The 16938-nt window shown below is 43.2% G+C and overlaps 2 protein-coding genes across 7 annotated transcripts in view; one reads left to right on the top strand and one right to left on the bottom strand.

Moving 5' to 3' along the window:
- The window catches only part of FARP1 (FERM, ARH/RhoGEF and pleckstrin domain protein 1), a 330763-nt gene that overhangs the window by 288173 nt on the left and 25652 nt on the right, over nucleotides 1–16938 (bottom strand). The gene's annotated exons all lie outside the window — the stretch shown is intronic.
- RNF113B (ring finger protein 113B) lies at nucleotides 5378–6844 on the top strand. Its single transcript, XM_037739090.1, has 2 exons — nucleotides 5378–6365; nucleotides 6472–6844. Exons 1-2 carry the CDS (start codon nucleotides 5411–5413, stop codon nucleotides 6483–6485), a joined length of 969 nt encoding a protein of 322 aa, XP_037595018.1. The 5' UTR covers nucleotides 5378–5410; the 3' UTR covers nucleotides 6486–6844.

The following is a 16938-nucleotide window of genomic DNA, read 5'->3' on the forward strand; positions in this document are numbered from 1 at the left end:
CCAGGATGGTTTTGATCTCCTGATCTCGTGATCTGCCTGCCTCAGCCTCCCAAAGTGCTGGGATTACAGGTGTGAGCCACTGCACCTGCCTGTTGAGAAATTACTAAGAATTTCAAGACAATGAGAACGGAGCATTGGTCCCATCACGGACCTCTATGTGGATACACAGGTCCCACACCCAGGAAGCTGGGCCTGAAAAACAAAGGTAACAGACTAAGAGCTCTGAAAATATAGTCCTCCATTGGCTCAAAAATATTAAAGATAAAGTGCTTCCTCTAAAAATAAAGGGCTCAGAGACTATATATAAAATTCCAAAGAACGGACATCAATCTCAGATTTTAAATGGGCTGATAGAGCTGAAGAAATAAATGGACTGGAAAAAAAATTCAGAATGGAAGCCACGTAACCACGTAACCACAAAAATAAAACACAGTGTAAACTATAAACAAAAGCAGAGAGCAAACAAGGATATCACTCAAAATTACTAAAAGGAACCACAAGAGGAACAAAGATACACAAATGATAAGAAAACATGCTAGATTTAGAAGACAAAGGAGATAAAACATAACCATATGGTTCCTAAAAAGTGAGCATTATTCAAAATATATGCAAAAATATTAAAGGATCTTAAAATTTTACTGATACAAAGACAGGCTTAAAGCAACAGACATTATACCAGGAAAGTGACATAAAACAGCCAATGCCCATGCAACATTGGTAAAACTCTAAACTTCAAAAAGAATAAGAGAACCCCCTGGGCACATCCAATGGAAAAAGCTAGTCAAAGGCAAAAGAAAGAAACATTCACCCAGCCTCAGCTTTCTCCTCCAGAAATATCCAGTGCTAAAAAAGAATGGGAGCAATGTCTGAAGAAATTTTGAGGGCAAGAAAGTGTGGCACAAGACTTTGGTACTCGGCCAAATTGTCCTTCAAATACAAAAGCAAGGAACAGCTATGCTTAAGTGTAAGACCTCAAGGAACACAGTACCTACCCAGGGCTTCTCTAAATAAAACATTGTGGCTGGCACGGTGGTTCACCCCTGTAATCCCAGCACTTTGGGAGGCCAAGGCGGGTGGATCACTAGAGCCCATGAGTTTGAGACCAGCCTGGGTAATATGGCGAGACTCTGTCTCTACAAAAAAATGCAAAAATCAGCCAGGTGTCTGGCTGCAGAGTTTGAGGTTACAATGAGCTGTGATTGTGCCACTACACTCCAGCCTGGGTGACAGTGACACACTCTCTCTCTAAAAAAAAAATAATAATAATAATAAGTTAACAATATTATTTCTAAATGGTAAGATTTAGGGTGAGTTTTTTCATTTCTTCTTTGTACTTTTTTGTATTGGTTGACTTTTTTTGTAATGTGAATGTATCACCTCTTTCCAAACAAGTCACTTTTTAATAATAAAGAAAAATCTTATTGCTGACTTTCTTGGTTTTGCGCTTCTCCATCCATTCCTGCCAGGCAAAATCTAAACTTAAGTCTATTCACTTATTGTTATTCCTATTATTGCCCACTTCACAGGGACAAAACTAAAATCCAGGGCAGTTAAGTCATTTGCTCTAGGTCACAGAGCCAGGATGTGACCTCAGACAGCGAAACTTCATAACATGTAAGCTGACAGAATTAATGAAGTTCATTTGGTTCATCTTATTTTTTTCATTCACTTAGTAGACCTCTGTGGGCCTAAATCAGTGAGGAGAAGTGCTATCTGCAATGAAACAGCTATACTCATGCATGCCTGGTTGATTACCTACAATAAAACTCTTTCAGAAAGTGACAAAGTGAAATTCTGCCTCAAAAGAAAAAACGTCTTAAAAATGCTCATTTAGTGAGCCAAGGTCACACCACTGAACTCCAGCCTGGGTGATACGGCAAGATTCCGTCACAAAAAAATAATAATAATAAAATGCTTAAAATCTGTAATTCTGTTTCTAGGTATCTAACCTAAGAAAGCAAATGTAAAGACAGGGAAAGGCATATAAATGAGGAAACACATAATCTAACAACAAAATAACAGGACAATAAGGCATAATAGAATCATATAATTGATCATCATGCAGGCATTAAAATGCACATTATGGAGAAATACTAAGGAACAGGGGAAAATACCTACTAAGTGAAGTCAGCCCACTACATTCCTCATTCAACACCACCAACTGCACTCAGGCATTCACCCCTATTCCCTCCCAAAATCCCACTAAAATGATAAACATTATTTTACAAAGGCAGACTCCCATAAAACAAGCCAGAAGAGAGAGACAGCAGAGAAAACAAGAACATCAGTACTATTTTAGAAGAAAGAAAGTGAACTGAAGAATCTTAACTCACTTGGAAGAAGGCTGAAACTGAAGGCTGCAGAGGGAGATGACAAGCAGCAGCACACCAATTTCAAGACAAATCCCAGGAACTGCAAGAATCAAATACCAGTGAAAACAGATATGGCTGCACACAAGAAGACTGGCTGAGAATCTGAAAAATCTCTGATATGGTTTGGATACTTGTTCCCTTCCAAATCTCATGTTGAACTGTGATTCCCAGTGTTGGAGGTGGGGCCTGGTAGGAGGTGACTGGATCATGGGGTGGATCCCTCATGAGTGGTTTAGCACCATTCCCTGGGTGATAAGTGAGATCTTGCACTGAGTTCACAGTCCGGTTGTTTAGAAGTGCATGGCCCCTCCCACTCTTGCCATGTGACACAGCCTGCTCCCCCTTTGCCTTCCACTATGATCAACTGGAAGCTTACTGAGGCCCTCACCAGAGGCAGATACCAACGCCATGCTGCTTGTACAGCCTATGGAACTGTAAGTCAGTTAATCCTCTTTTCTCTATAAATTACCTAGCCTTGGGCATTCCTTTAAAGCAATGCAAAAGTAACACAATATCCTACCCCATGCAGCCAGGCACCTACCCTTTCCCTAGCCTGGCAGAAGCAGGAGGTATCTCTTTTGTGGAGGCTGAATCTGGGAGAACCTATGCTCAAAGGGCCCAGAACCCACCAAAGGTAGGAATAAAATGCTGTACTGAAAATGAGGGATTAAGTCAAAGTTTACACACCAAATTATAAGGCCTTCCCTTCCCAGTCCACTTCTACAGCTCTTATCACAGAATTACGGCAGCAAAGATCACACCCCACAGTGGAACCATGAGAGAATTCTCTGTAGAAACTCGAGAACCCGGCAGAAAAGACCTACAGACACTGATATGGTTTGGCTATATTCCCACCCAAATCTCATCTTGAACTGTAGCTCCCATAATTCCCTTGCGTTGTGGGAAGGACCCAATTATCAGAGATAGTTGAATCATGGGGGCAGTTTCCCCCATACTGTTCTCTGGTAGTGAATAAGTCTCATGAGATCTAATGGTTTTATAAGAGGAAACCCTTTTCACTTGGTTCTCATTCTCTTCTCTTGTCTGCCACTATGTGAGTCATGCCTTTTACCTTCTGCCATGACTGTGTGGCTTCCACAGCCACATGGAAACATAAGTCCATTAAACATCTTTCTTTTGTAAACCGCCCAGGCTCAAGTATGTCTTTATCAGCAGCATGAAAACCTACTAATATGGACACCAACATCTATGGGTCCCCAAGAAAAAAGACGTGTTCCAAATGAATCACACAAGGGAGAGTCCACCAGTGTACATGCCCCACAATACCAGTGGATTCCAGCCAGCTTTTACGCGCCTCACTCTTAAGTATCAACAGCTGGAGATAACCAAGTATTTTAGGAAAACTTCCAACATGAAAGATGGGCTCTAACGGTTGAAGAAAAACCTAGAATTACTATCCTAAGAGAAAAATGACACATGGTGGATTGTTCTTTACACTGTAGGCTTATTTATCACATTTCTTCCTACTGAGGATGCCTTGGTGTCTAGGAACAGAGACCCACACAACTTCTCCCTCTTCCCACAGCAGCCAGTATTTTGCAAGCACTACCAGTGAGTTAAATCTCATCTTCCATTCTAGTAAGCAAAAAGATAGAACCTAAATTTGAAAAAGAAATTGCACATAACATTTTATGGCATGCATCGGCTAAGTAAGAACTGAAATCCATTTAAATTCTCTAAGTGAATTATTTCACAACTTGAAGATAAACACAAGAAAAAAAGGACTACAAATATTTGAAGGTAGGTGCGATGGTTGATGTCCGTAATTCCAGCACTTTGGGAGGCCGAGGTGGGTGGATCACCTGAGGTCTGGAGTTCCAGACCAGCCTGGCCAACATGGTGAAACCCCGTCTCTACTAAAAACACAGAAGTTAGCTGGGTGTTGTGGCACACGCCTGTCATCCCAGCTACTTGGGAGGCTGAGGCAGGAAAAATTGCTGGAACCCAGGAGGCAGAGGTTGCAGTGAGCCGAGATCACGCCACTGCACTTCAGTCTGGGCGACAGGGCAAGACTCTGCCTCAAAAAAAAAAAAAAAAAAAAAGGAAAATGATTATCTTAGGTACCAGGAATTGGCGTGTGGAGAAACTGGCAGGGGGCAGCTAATTTCCATTACAATAAGTGCTTGATAATTTTTTCTGAAATGTTTACATGTTACTTTTATTTAAAAATTAAAGCCAGCTACACAACCACAGGTGCAGTGTGATATGACAGTCTTTTAACAAAGGCTAGATGAAAAGAACAGAAAGAAAACTGCTGGCAGTGGTTATCTTTGAGGGGAGGGATTATAGGTGTCTTATTTTTTACTTGTATCTTTTTGTTTTCTGCACTGCGCATGAGTTGCTTTTAAATACACATTTCGAGCACCTGTGTTTTAGGATGAGCACGAGAGGTTCTCTATGACCTGGACTGATTCCACCCAGTCTTTTAGGAATCTGTTGAAAAATGAGTGTGCACTGAGGGAGCTGAGGAACAAGTGAAGATGACTCTCAAGGAATCCATCTGAGGGCTAGCGGGGTAGGTCAAGGGAAGGAAGGGCAGGGGAAATTGTAGTTGTGTTTTTTTTTAGAGGCAGGGTCTCGCTCTGTCACCCAGGCTATAGTACAGTGGTGTGATCTCCTTTCACTGCAACCTCTGCCTCCCAGGTTAAAGCGATTCTCCTGCCTCAGCCTCCCAAGTAGCTGGGACTTCCAACGCATGCTACAACGCCCAGCTAATTTTTGTATTTTTAGTAGAGACAAGATTTCAGCATGTTGGCCAAGCTGGTCTTGAACTGCTGACCTCAGGTGATCCGCCTGCCTTGCCTCCCAAAGTGCTGGGATTACAGGCCTGAGCCACTGCACCCAGCCTAGGAGAAGCTTTTCTTTTACACGCTTTCGCTTTTTAGGATGGTAGGGGCCACGCCCGACGTGCAGTGATGTGAAGGTGGCGTAAAGGTTACGCAAAGTGCCGTAAAGGTGACGCAAAAGTGACGCAAAAGCGGCGCACGCCAAGGCTGTTTGGAGCCTGAGACTCAAACATGGCAGCACCATCTTCTCCGGGAAGGACGGCCAACCAGGCAGACCAGACGTGCACTTTCCTCCTCAAAAAGTCTGGACGTAAAGGGGCCGCAGGCCTCAGAAAGCGCCCGGCATGCGACCCCGAGCGCAGAGATAGCAGCAGCAGCGGGGATGAGGGTGACGTGGTGACTAGGCCCCCGCGGGTGGCACCGAGGCCCCGGGGCCTCCATGGCTGGCAGAAGGCGGCTCACTGCGACCTGAGGGGCGAGGAGGCAGCACCCGAGAGCCTCGGCGTGGTATACAGGTCCACCCGCTCGGCGAAGCCGGTGGGGCCAGAGGACATGGGGGCCACCGCTGACTTCGAGCAGGACACCGAGAAGGAGCGTGATACACAGGCCATCTTCAAGCGCAGCCAGCGGGTGCAGGAGGCACTGCGGGGCCGGGAGCACGACCAGATCTACCGGGGAATCCACAACTACCCAAGGTACCTGAAGCCCAAGGACATGTCCATGGGCAACACCTCCTCAGGAATGGCGAAGAAGGGCCCCATCCGTGCGCCAGGGCACCTGCGCGCCACCGTGCGCTGGGATTACCAGCCCGACATCTGCAAGGACTACAAGGAGACCGGATTCTGCGGCTTCGGGGACAGCTGCAAATTCCTCCACGACCGTTCCGATTACAAGCACGGGTGGCAAATTGAACAGGAGCTGGAAGAGGGCCGCTACGGTATCTGCGAGGACGAAAACCATGAAGTGGGAAGCCAGGAAGAGGAAATACCATTCAAGTGTTTCATATGTCGCCAGGCCTTTCAAAACCCAGTGGTCACCAAGTGCAGGCATTATTTCTGCGAGAGCTGCGCGCTGGGGCATTTCCGGGCCACCCCGCGCTGCTACGTCTGTGACCAGCCGACTGGTGGCATCTTCAACCCGGCCAAAGAGCTGATGGCGAAACTGCAGAAGCTTTGGGCTACAGAAAGTGGGGAAAATTCCCATTTCACAGAAGACCCCGATGAGGGTAAAATTCCCATGGCTTAGGTTTCCCATAATTCTCACACTTAAAAATACACTTTGTTGTTTTTTAGGAAAAAAGAGATGAGAAAGACTCAAGTCTTTCAAGACACTGGGGAGAAGCGGCCTGTTGAGTAAGATTAGAGGTGACAGCGCTCCTGTAATCCCACTCCTGGGTATGTAACCAAAAGAACTGAAATCCGGATCTCAGGTATTTGCATTCCCATGTTAACTGCAGTGTTACTCGCAAAAGCCAAGAGGTGTAAACAACCCAAGTGTCCATGGATGGATGAATGGACAAACACAGTATCATACATACATACAGACAGCCTGAACGGGAAGGATATCCTTTTAAAGATTTAAACGGATCCTTTTAAGAATCACATGCTACAATTTGAATGAACCTTGAAGACCACACTGCGCTAAGTGAAAGAAACTAGTTACAAAGAGACAAATATATTGTATGATTTCACTAATATAAGGTATCTAGGGTTGTCAAAATTACATAAAAAGAAAGTAGAATGGTGGTTTCCAGGGGCTAGGAGGAGCAGGAGTGGCGAGTTGTTTAAAATGGGCACAGAGTTTGAGCTTTGCAAGAGGAAAAACTTATAAAGCTCTGTTACACATCAATATGTATATAGTTAATACGAGTGAACACTTAAAAATGGTTAAGAGGGTAAATTTTATGTTTTGTACGACAATTAAAATTTTTTTTTCAAAAAAGCTAAAACAGAACAGGTATCTGAGACCGGAGGAATGACGGAACCAAGACTGGGAGGAATGGGAGAGGATGGGGTTCAAGAGTTAGTAAAAGAGCACATAAGGGATATCAGTTAAGAACCAAGGAGGGGAGGAGTTGACAGAAGAATATCCACGCTTAAGTTCTGATTTGATTTCATTTGGCTGATGTTAACATCCTCTCACTTAAAATGGCAACATATTCCTCTCCCAAGACAAACACCAGCAGATCTGCATTGAGTTCCTCACAGCTGAGTTCCTTACAAGGAACTGACTCAGATTATGTAAATTTTCATAAAAGCCTATCTCACATCTCAACTTTGGCTGTGAATTCCTTGAAGGCTGAAACCATGTCTCACATACTTCCTGTTTTTTAATGGCCAACAGGTATCTCAATAAAAAATCAGTCAGTGGAAAGTCAATCAAACCAAGCAACCTAGCAGTTGGCTACCCAAGCACCTGCTGCAGAGCGAACTTCAGCAAAACTTTCCACTTCACTTTGACCTTGAACCACACCCATCCACCCACCCACCACCATGGCCAGGTTCTAGTCACAAGCAGAGAAGTGGTGAGGGCACAGACCCAGGAGTGAGACAGGATTCAAGTCATAGTTCTACCAGTTACAGCTGCATGAGCCTTGGGTATGTTACTTTACCTCTCTGTGCCTCAGTTTCCTCATACGTAGTATCTATCTCACAGGGTTGTTTTGAAGTGAAAACTAGCAAAGTATTTAGAACAGTGCCTGATATATAGTATGTGCTGTATACATATAATTCAAGCAGAGAAAATGGAAACTTGATAGTCGATAAGGCAGACATTTCAAGTGTTCCATAAAAGTGAGCCATTTATTCTGGCATTTCACATAGAGCTTTCTCTAAGAATTGTCCTTGCCAAAGCTAACAACACAAAGCTTGTGTACAATGACTTAACTGGGCCCTCCCCCTAAGTCCCTTCATTTTTGTCAGTTCTGTCAAAGGGCTATTTTATTCACTTTCAAGCCTTCCAAAAACATTTGGAATCTGCACAAAAGAAGAAATATGAAACTTTCGGGCACTCTGAAGCAGAAACTAAGCTCTAGCTCCAGGATTTTCCTCGCAAGGCTCACTTGAGTTTCTTTACAATGATTCATGTCTGTTTTAGACCTCCCCCCCATAGACACCAGACTCAGCTACACCTGTGAACCTTGTCAACAAGTGCTCCGAGTCACCAACCTTTTGAAAACATTTCAAATATACACTAAGATATATAGTTCTTATTCCATTTTTAAAATGACAGAATAAGGTTCATGATCGATCATTTGCAAAATTAAGCAGAAAGGCGATCACTGCTAAGCGTTGCTAAATTTGGCAATTTGGTTTACTAACAGAGTGTTAAAATCTGCTAGCATTTTTGGCCAGTTTCCTTCCAGTCTTTTCTCTGTATATTTTTCACATTAATATATGAAACAAACATTCTGGAGTTGGAAGGAAAGAAGCAAGCAGTACTGCAGGGAGTGCACACATTCCCTGGGAGCTGAGTCCTTCCCATCACTGCACTCCAAGGTCACAACGCTGGAGCGACCCCTCAGTCTTTTGCTGAAATAGCAGAGAACAGGGATGAGGGCAGTTCCCCACCAGCACTCCACCACCTTACACAGCACCACCTTACACAGCACACTGCTGGGGAACTGAAGTGTGAGGCCAGCTGGCTCTCAAAGTCAGCACCATGGTTACCGGCTCTTTATCCTGTCTGGACCGGGTCCCACCACATCACACCCCGACCTCGATCCTTTCTGTCAGAAGAACACATCAGCCAGGCTGCAGTTAAGCAACAACTGACTTGACCTTTTTTCTGTTCACTTTAGGCACACGTAATGGTTATTAAGTCCTTCTGAATCAACATGAGCAATGTGAGAAAAATATGGCAAAACCAAACAATGCTCTGATGTTTTCATTAACTTGCATGGACTCACGGAGGCAGCTCCGGTCCCCCTCCCCATGACTGCAAGTTTCTGGTTAGGGCTTCTGAAATCCTGAAAATGCCTCACAGGCCTGCACTCCAGGGTCACAAACCCCCTAGGATTCCAAAGACTCCACGCAGAGAGGCAAAAACCTAGAGCACATGAAAATCAAAACCTGAACACATTGTACTTAGATTGATTAATATCTTGAAATATACAAAATTCCTAAGGAATTTTCATAAGTACCACCTAAAATTGAAGAAAACAGGAACATTTTCCTGTTGACTTTTTCTGTGTGCCAACTGCCCATAAAAATTCCTCTCCTGTTTTGCAAGGACAGAACTCTCAAGAACAAATGACCTAATTAAACCTGAGATTTCCTGGCTGAGAGCTATGTAGAAGGCTGAAACGCACTGAAACGATGCTGAATTTGAAAAGAGCTCTATGCCAAACTGATGCAGTGAATTTTTTGAAGTACATATCCAATGCTGGAGCTAAAAAGCATGACAAAGACAGACATCCTTAACTACTTTTATTTATGAAGCAACCAGAATGTGTATGTCCCCACGTATCTACTGCACATTTTTCAAAATGTGATTATACCACACTGTGAATGCATCTTTTTGACACATTTCATTGGTCTCCTTTGCTATTGGGTTGTTGCCAATGCAGTACAATAGCGTGGATCTGCTGTGTCTCATCCTAGCTTTCAGCAATGTGCTACGTTATCTCATATCTCCTTGGGCTCTAGACTCCCACCCCCATTGATTTGCACAGATGTTCAAGGAGAAAGAATTCTTGTTTTTCTTTAAATGAACGTCAAGGGCCTGGCAAAATCCTGTACTAAGAAATGCAGAAGTCAGCGCTCTTGAAAAGCTGGTTATTAGCTCACTTCCTTCTCTCTCCAGCTTTTCCACTTGCAAAAAAAATAAATATGGAAACTATCACACTTGCCCAAGGTCTAAAAGAAGCCAGGAAGTGGGCAGTTTAAGGTCTAACAGGTAACTTTTCTCTGCTCCTGTCTGTTGAACGTTAAGGAACTGTTTGTTTCATGTATTTTAATGGTGCTGTGCTAGAGGCAGCTCTGTGATTTTCATTTTTTTGGCTATAACCCCTGGGGAGGTGAGGTCATGGGGAAATTCCAAGGGGGTCAAGGAGACCAGAAACCTAGCTGGTCACATAACTGCTCAGTGGCACTGACGGAGACCAGCCCCAGCCCTGGTGCCAACCCCCATGACGCCCTATTTTCAGAGCCCTGCTGATCCTGCCAGTTTCTCCTGCCTTCCAAGCACGCTGTGCCAATGGCCACTGAGACCTCCCTAAGCAGCAGAAATGAAGTCAGTCTCCACACCCTGGTGTCTGGAGGACTCCCACTGAGAAAAGTCTCATTCACGGCTAATCAGAACTAGAATTCTCATACATTTTCCTACCCCGCCCAACAAATAGCATAGCGCAGAAAAAGAACAGCCGGATTTCCATGGCCCTGCATCGTCAGTGACATCTTCTCTTTGTTACCATCCAGAAGAGAACTTCTCCACTGATATAGCTGCCAGACACCCCCAGGGCATGACAACATCTGCAGCCAGAGACTTGACTTAACGCAAAACAAAACAAAACCTCAGGCTGAATTTGATTTTCTGTGGGATAAGGAAGAAAATGAGATACAGAAATGTGACCGAACCTGTGTGCAGATACATGAGGGGCACAAGTCTGAATGGTCAACTCAAAAATGTCATTCACACTCTCATGTGAGTTCAGAGTCTATCTCATTATGGGGGAGGGAGGTTTTAAGGAAATCATATAAATTAGACTAATCCATGAATATCTGACTGAATCTGCAGCCTTAGAAAATAAAAATTTTAGGCCAAGGCAGATGGATCACGAGCTCAAGAGATCGAGACCATCCTGGCCAACATGATGAAACCCCGTCTCTACTAAAAATACAAAAAGTAGCCAGGCATTTGGCATGCGCCTGTAGTCCCAGCTACTTGGGAGGCTGAGGCGGAAGAATCACTTGAACCAGGGAGGTGGAGGTTGCAGTGAGCCGAGACTGTGCCACTGTGCTCCAGCCCAGCAACACAGCAAGACTCCATCTCAAATTAAAAAAAAAATTAAAATTAAAATTTTGCACAATTGTTTAACAGTGTAGCTCTGGTGTGATTACTGCCGTTACAGTAGTTTTTAAACTGCCTTATTTTACACCTTAGTAAAATAAAATGGACTTACAGTTAAACATGGCAGATTAACCACAGGCCTGTTTCCACACCAAAAATCCTATAAAAATTACGGTAAACATACTTATTTTAAGAGGACCAAATACATACACAAACACACACAAACACACACAGAGCAGCAGCAGCAGGAACAAGAGCAGATGAGAGATTATACTGGCGTTTGGGTGATGGAAAGCGAGAGGGGTCTGTAATGATTTGTATCATCAGTGATGCTCAGAGAATTCCAACAAAATACAGGTATTGATCGACTTACGAACTATGCAACTTATGACCATTCGACTTTACGACCACAATCGCTAGCCACGACTGCTCCGCCGTAGATTTTTGGAACCACTACAACATTTTGATGTGTATCAAGAATATCGCTACAGCCTGGGAGGCTGTGACGACAAAGTGCATGAATGGCATCTGGAAAAACTGTGTTAAGCACTATGTTAATGATTTTGACGGATTTGACAGTGAACATGAACTTGAAACGATTTGGGAAAAAATAGTAAAACTCGCTAAAGACCTTTCTTTGGAGTGTGAAATGGAAGATGCCGAAGAGTTGCTAGACGAAGAATCCGGAGAACTTACAAATGAAGAGCTAATCGAACTGGAAGAAAAAAGAGTGGGGAAGAAGAAAGAAGAGAAGCCGAGAAAGAAGAGGAGGAGCCAGAAAGAAAGTTCACCACTAAGGGATTATCAGACGGTTTATCTTTACTGAATGAACTTCTTATACATTTCGAAGCAATGGACCCAAACATCGAACGATTTGCAAGGATTGAACGGATGGCATACGATGTGTTCCGTCCGTATCGTGAAATTTATGAAGAAAAAAAGAAACACAAAATTCAGACAAAGCTCACCATGTTTATGAAAAAACCAACTCCGGTAACCCCAACTGCTGCCTCAGGTGACAACGTCAACGATCCGCAGCCAAGCACCAGTGGCCAATAAAATGTTTCGTACATGTTTATATATTTTGATATGTTTTGCAATTGGGAAAATGTTTCCTATGGTATTTTTTAGACCTGTATTTTGTATTTTTGTATGCACTTGTATTTTGTAATTTTGTATGTTTTGCAAATATTAAACCAGTTGTACTGGTAATGCAGTGTTTTACTTAAACCTGACGAATGTAAAAATAAGAAACAAAATGGTGTAGAGATGATACAAATGGCATAAAATGAACAAAGACAATTATGATATGTAATAATGAAAGAAAATTATGATAAAATATGACAAAGATTTTTATAACATCATTTCACAGTACTTTACATATAGCCTACTCAACTTACGACCAAATCGTGTTACGACCGGTCTGCTGGAACCAATTGTGGTCGTAAGTCAAGCACTAGCTGTAATCCAAAGCCCAAGAGGCTCATGCTGAAGGGGAGGGGGAAAGGTGTGGGGAACAGAGGGTGTGAGTCATTATACGAAGAGGCTAGACCTTTGCATCCAGGAACCTTCTCCTACCTGCCCCAATCCCCAAAGAAGTGTATTACCCAAAGACATTGAACCAGGAAGGTTAGAACATACACCAGGCACAATGATAAAGAGGGTGTGTGTGTAATTCATGGCTGAAAATGAGGCATGAGGTGGTGGGAACTGAGGAAGAATCAGTCTACTTACTGTACCAGGGAACCCCACCGTCCCCTTCCTCCATCCTGCTTCCTGAAGAGCTTATCCAGGTTTATCCCAGGCAGGGCTGGTGGAATTATCCTCAGGAGATGCTCAATGAGCACACATACTGATATTTGAAGGTTTCCTTTGACAAAAGACCAGTTGCTGCTTCATCATTTTAAAGAAAAATCAATAATTGACAGGCACCATCCATAGGCACAAAAATTCTAACCCAATTTTAAGTGCCTTAGATCAGCCAAGGTTCAGTAAACATTCAAGGAAAGCCTGCAAAGTGAAAGTCAGATCCAAAACAAAGACAAGGAGAAAAAGCCTTCTATAAACATGTAGATGGCCAGGCTGGGTGGCTCACACTTTAATTCCAGCACTTTGGGAGGCTGAGGCGGGTGGATTACTTAAGGCCAGAAGTTCAAGACCAGCCTGGCCAACATGGCAAAACCCTGTCTCTACTAAAACTACAAAAATTAGCTGGGCGTGGTGGTGCATGCCTGTAATCCTAGCTACTTGGGAGGCTGCGGTGAGAGAATTGCTTGAACACGGGAGGCAGAGGTTGCAATGATCCGAGATCACACCACTGCACATGACAGAGTAAGACTGTCTTAAAAAAGCAGACATTCTAGGGAGAAGAAAATGTTTTAAAATGTATCCCCAAGAGAATAAGAATCTCTTCCAAAATACAAGATGAGATGCTCTGAAAAAAGGCCAAGAGCACCCTAAAATTAACCATATGGATAATTGGAAGTTTTATTTCTGTAGTTAAAGATTAATTTGAAGAGATCTCACAGAAAGTAAAGCAAAACGTAACTAGATGGAAAATATTAAAGGTAGGAAAGTAGAGAATCTTCCTAAAGCCCTAGTAAACAATAGGAAATATTTTTTAAAAGAATTATTCTTTTAAAACTTAGGAAATGTATCAGACTGATAGACAATGGTCTCCAGATGAAATGGAGAAAGCAAAATGCCCAGAATTAATTTTAAAAGGATCTGCACCAAGATACATGACAGAAGTTACGAAACTTTAAAATCATCTTAAGAGAAGATTCTAAAATGTCCCAGGGAGAAAAAGAAAAAATCAAATCATACACAAAGTATGTTAGAAGACAGCGACAGCAGAGCAATGTCTTCAAAATTTCAAGGATAATCGTTTCCATGTTTACTTCTGTGTGTAGTAAAATTATCAAGGAAATCTAGGCATGCCTTAAAGTTTTGGTGGTGGTGGTGTTCTTTCAGAAGACGAGAGAAGGTCTTGCCATGTTTCCCAGGCTGGTCTTGACCTCCTGGCCGCAAGCAATCCTCCCACCTCAGCCTTCCAAGGAGCTGGAATTACAAGCATGTACCATTGCACCCAGCAAAGATATTTTTATATGTTAAAGATTCAAAAGACATATAGCTCCTTGTGCCTTTCTGAGAAAGCTACTAGTGTATGTGTTCTACCAAAACAATGCAATAAACCATGAAATGAGATGACACAGAATCCAGAAAAGAGTGTGTCCAAGAAAGGAGAAGTAAAGGAGAGCCCCTGAATGATGGTTGTGAACTAGGCCTAGAGTACAACACACTCAGACTGAAGCTGAAGGATGGGGATGCTACAGGTGAAGTGCCAGGAAAAAGGATGATGGGGGAACAGAGTGGCTATATATGGCTTAGAGATAGTACAAATTCATTTAAAGACAACTGATAGGTCGGTGGAGGTTATTAGCAATGGATACATGGATAAATTGCAAATTTTAAAAAATGAATTATCTCAACAACAATAAAAACACAGTTTTGGAAGAAAATCCTCATAGGGCATTATCTGGCTTAGCAGTGAACAAGTCCATACAGTCATTACATACACACCAACAGAGTTACTGCCCTGCGAACCACACTGGGTGAGTGCAGTAGGGATTGACAGTTGATCCCTCTGTCCGCAGCAGGAAGTACGGGACACCTGAACATTTCAACTACTTTTTTTTTTTTTTTTTTTTGAGATGGAGTCTCACACTGTCACCTGGGCTGGAGTACTTTAGATCCATCTTGGCTCACTGCAACCTCCGCCGCCCGAGTTCAAGCAATTCTCCTGCTTCAGCCTCCCAAGTAGCTGGGATTACAGGTGCCCACCACCATGTCCAGTTAATTTTTTGTATTTTTAGTAGAGACAGCGTTTCACTATGTTGGCCAGGCTAGTCTTAAACTCCTGACCTCATGATCCACCTACCTCAGCCTCCCAAAGTGCTGGGATTACAGGCGTGAGCCACCGCACCCAGCCTCAACTACTTCTTAAACAGCCTCTCAGCTCATGATCCTGTTTTCTGATCTTCTATCAAGTCCACAAGGTCTCAAAGCATTTATCACCCCACATATTTTGGGAAGAGCTCTGCCAGAATGAAGGGGAGAAAACAGAAATCAGAAGACAAGTTCTAGGAAACAGATTTCAGGAAAGAGAGGCAAAAGGGGTGATCAGGGTCATGGAGAGATCCCTGAAGCTGTCCAGGACACAGATCCTACATCAGGTAATAGAGGCAAGGGGAACCCCCCCCCACCCACAAGAATACAGCAGGGGGAGACCCCAGGACACTGACCAGGCCAGAGAGAAACCTGGTCCGTCTGAAGACTTCTAGACAAGGGTCTCTCAAGGATGAAACAGGAAATCTAATGATCTGATTAATTTGAACAGACTAAAAGGAGATTTAGACAACAGGTAAGAGTTTCAGAATTAATTAGATAAGCACGTGAAAAATGAAGCAAAGGAAAAGCAAGATAACTATTAACTCCAGGGAAAACAAAATTGGACAACAAAGGAGAATTAGTTATGGTATATACATGAGCCACAAAGCTCATGATGCAGTTCAGCTGTCAGTAGTCATAGCAGAGTCTGTTACAACTGCATGGCACCAAATCTAATCTATTGGAAGGCTCTTTATCCTTGTATGGCTGTGCATCATCACTACTGATTATTATTAGAAACATAAAATTAGATCCCAGTATTACACAAGTCAATGTAGATTTTTTTAAAACAACCATAAAGTTCTAGAAGAAAATATAAGATTTTTAAAAACTGATTGCAGCCAGGCGTGGTGGCTCATGCCTATAATCCCAGCACTTTGGGAGGTTGAGGTGGGTGGATTGCTGAGGTCAGGAGTTTGAGACCAGCCCGGCCGACATGGTGAAACCCTGTCTCCACTAAAAATACAAAAATCAGTCAGATGTGGTGGTGGATACCTGTAATCCAAGCTACTCAGGAGGCTAAGGCAGGAGAATACCTTGAACCTGGGAGGGGCCTGCAGTGAGCCGTGATCACGCCACTGCACTCTAGCCCGGGTGACAGAATGAGACTCTGTTTCAGAAAAAAAAAAGAAAAAAGTAAAACTGTTCTCAAATTGCAGATCTCTCTAAGCATGACCTAAATGCTAGAGGCCCTGGTTGGGGTGGGGGGGGGCGGGGAACAACTAAAAAAGTGCAAAGCCAAAGCAAACTACACTGTAGGAAAAAGGACTTGAATTACATATTATAAAGGGCTGATTTTCTCCCTATACAAAGGAACTCCTATAAATCAAGAATTCACCACATATAAAGGAAGTCCTATAAATCAATAAGAAAAGTATTTGCAACCTCATGGAAAACTGGGTAAGGGACAGGAACAGGAGAAGGATGGTCAAGAAAACACAAATGGCTTGTCGACTTGTCAACACGTGAAAATCTATTCAACCGCAATGGGTAGTAAGAAAAGTGCAAAATGACAATTGAGAAAAACTGGGCCGGGTGTGGTGCACGTGACTGTAATCCCAGAACTTTGGGAGGCTGAGGCAGGCGGACTGCCTGAGCCCAGGAGTTCATCATAAGCCTGGGCAACATGCCAAAACCAATTCCTACTAAAAATACAAAAAAAATAGCCAGGCAGCTTCTCAGGAAGCTGAGGTGGGAGAATCCCTTGAACCTAAGGAGGTCAAGGCTGCAGTGAACCATGATCACAACACTGCACTCCCGGCAGAGTGACAAAGCGAGACCCTGCCTCAAAAAAAAAAAAA

The sequence above is a fragment of the Cebus imitator genome, unplaced genomic scaffold (assembly GCF_001604975.1).
Source record: "Cebus imitator isolate Cc_AM_T3 unplaced genomic scaffold, Cebus_imitator-1.0 Scaffold62, whole genome shotgun sequence".
Lineage (NCBI taxonomy): Eukaryota > Metazoa > Chordata > Mammalia > Primates > Cebidae > Cebus > Cebus imitator.

Excerpts from the sequence above, each read along its gene's own strand:
- RNF113B (XM_037739090.1), top strand. The coding sequence starts at position 5,411 with ATGGCAGCACCATCTTCTCCGGGAAGGACGGCCAACCAGGCAGACCAG.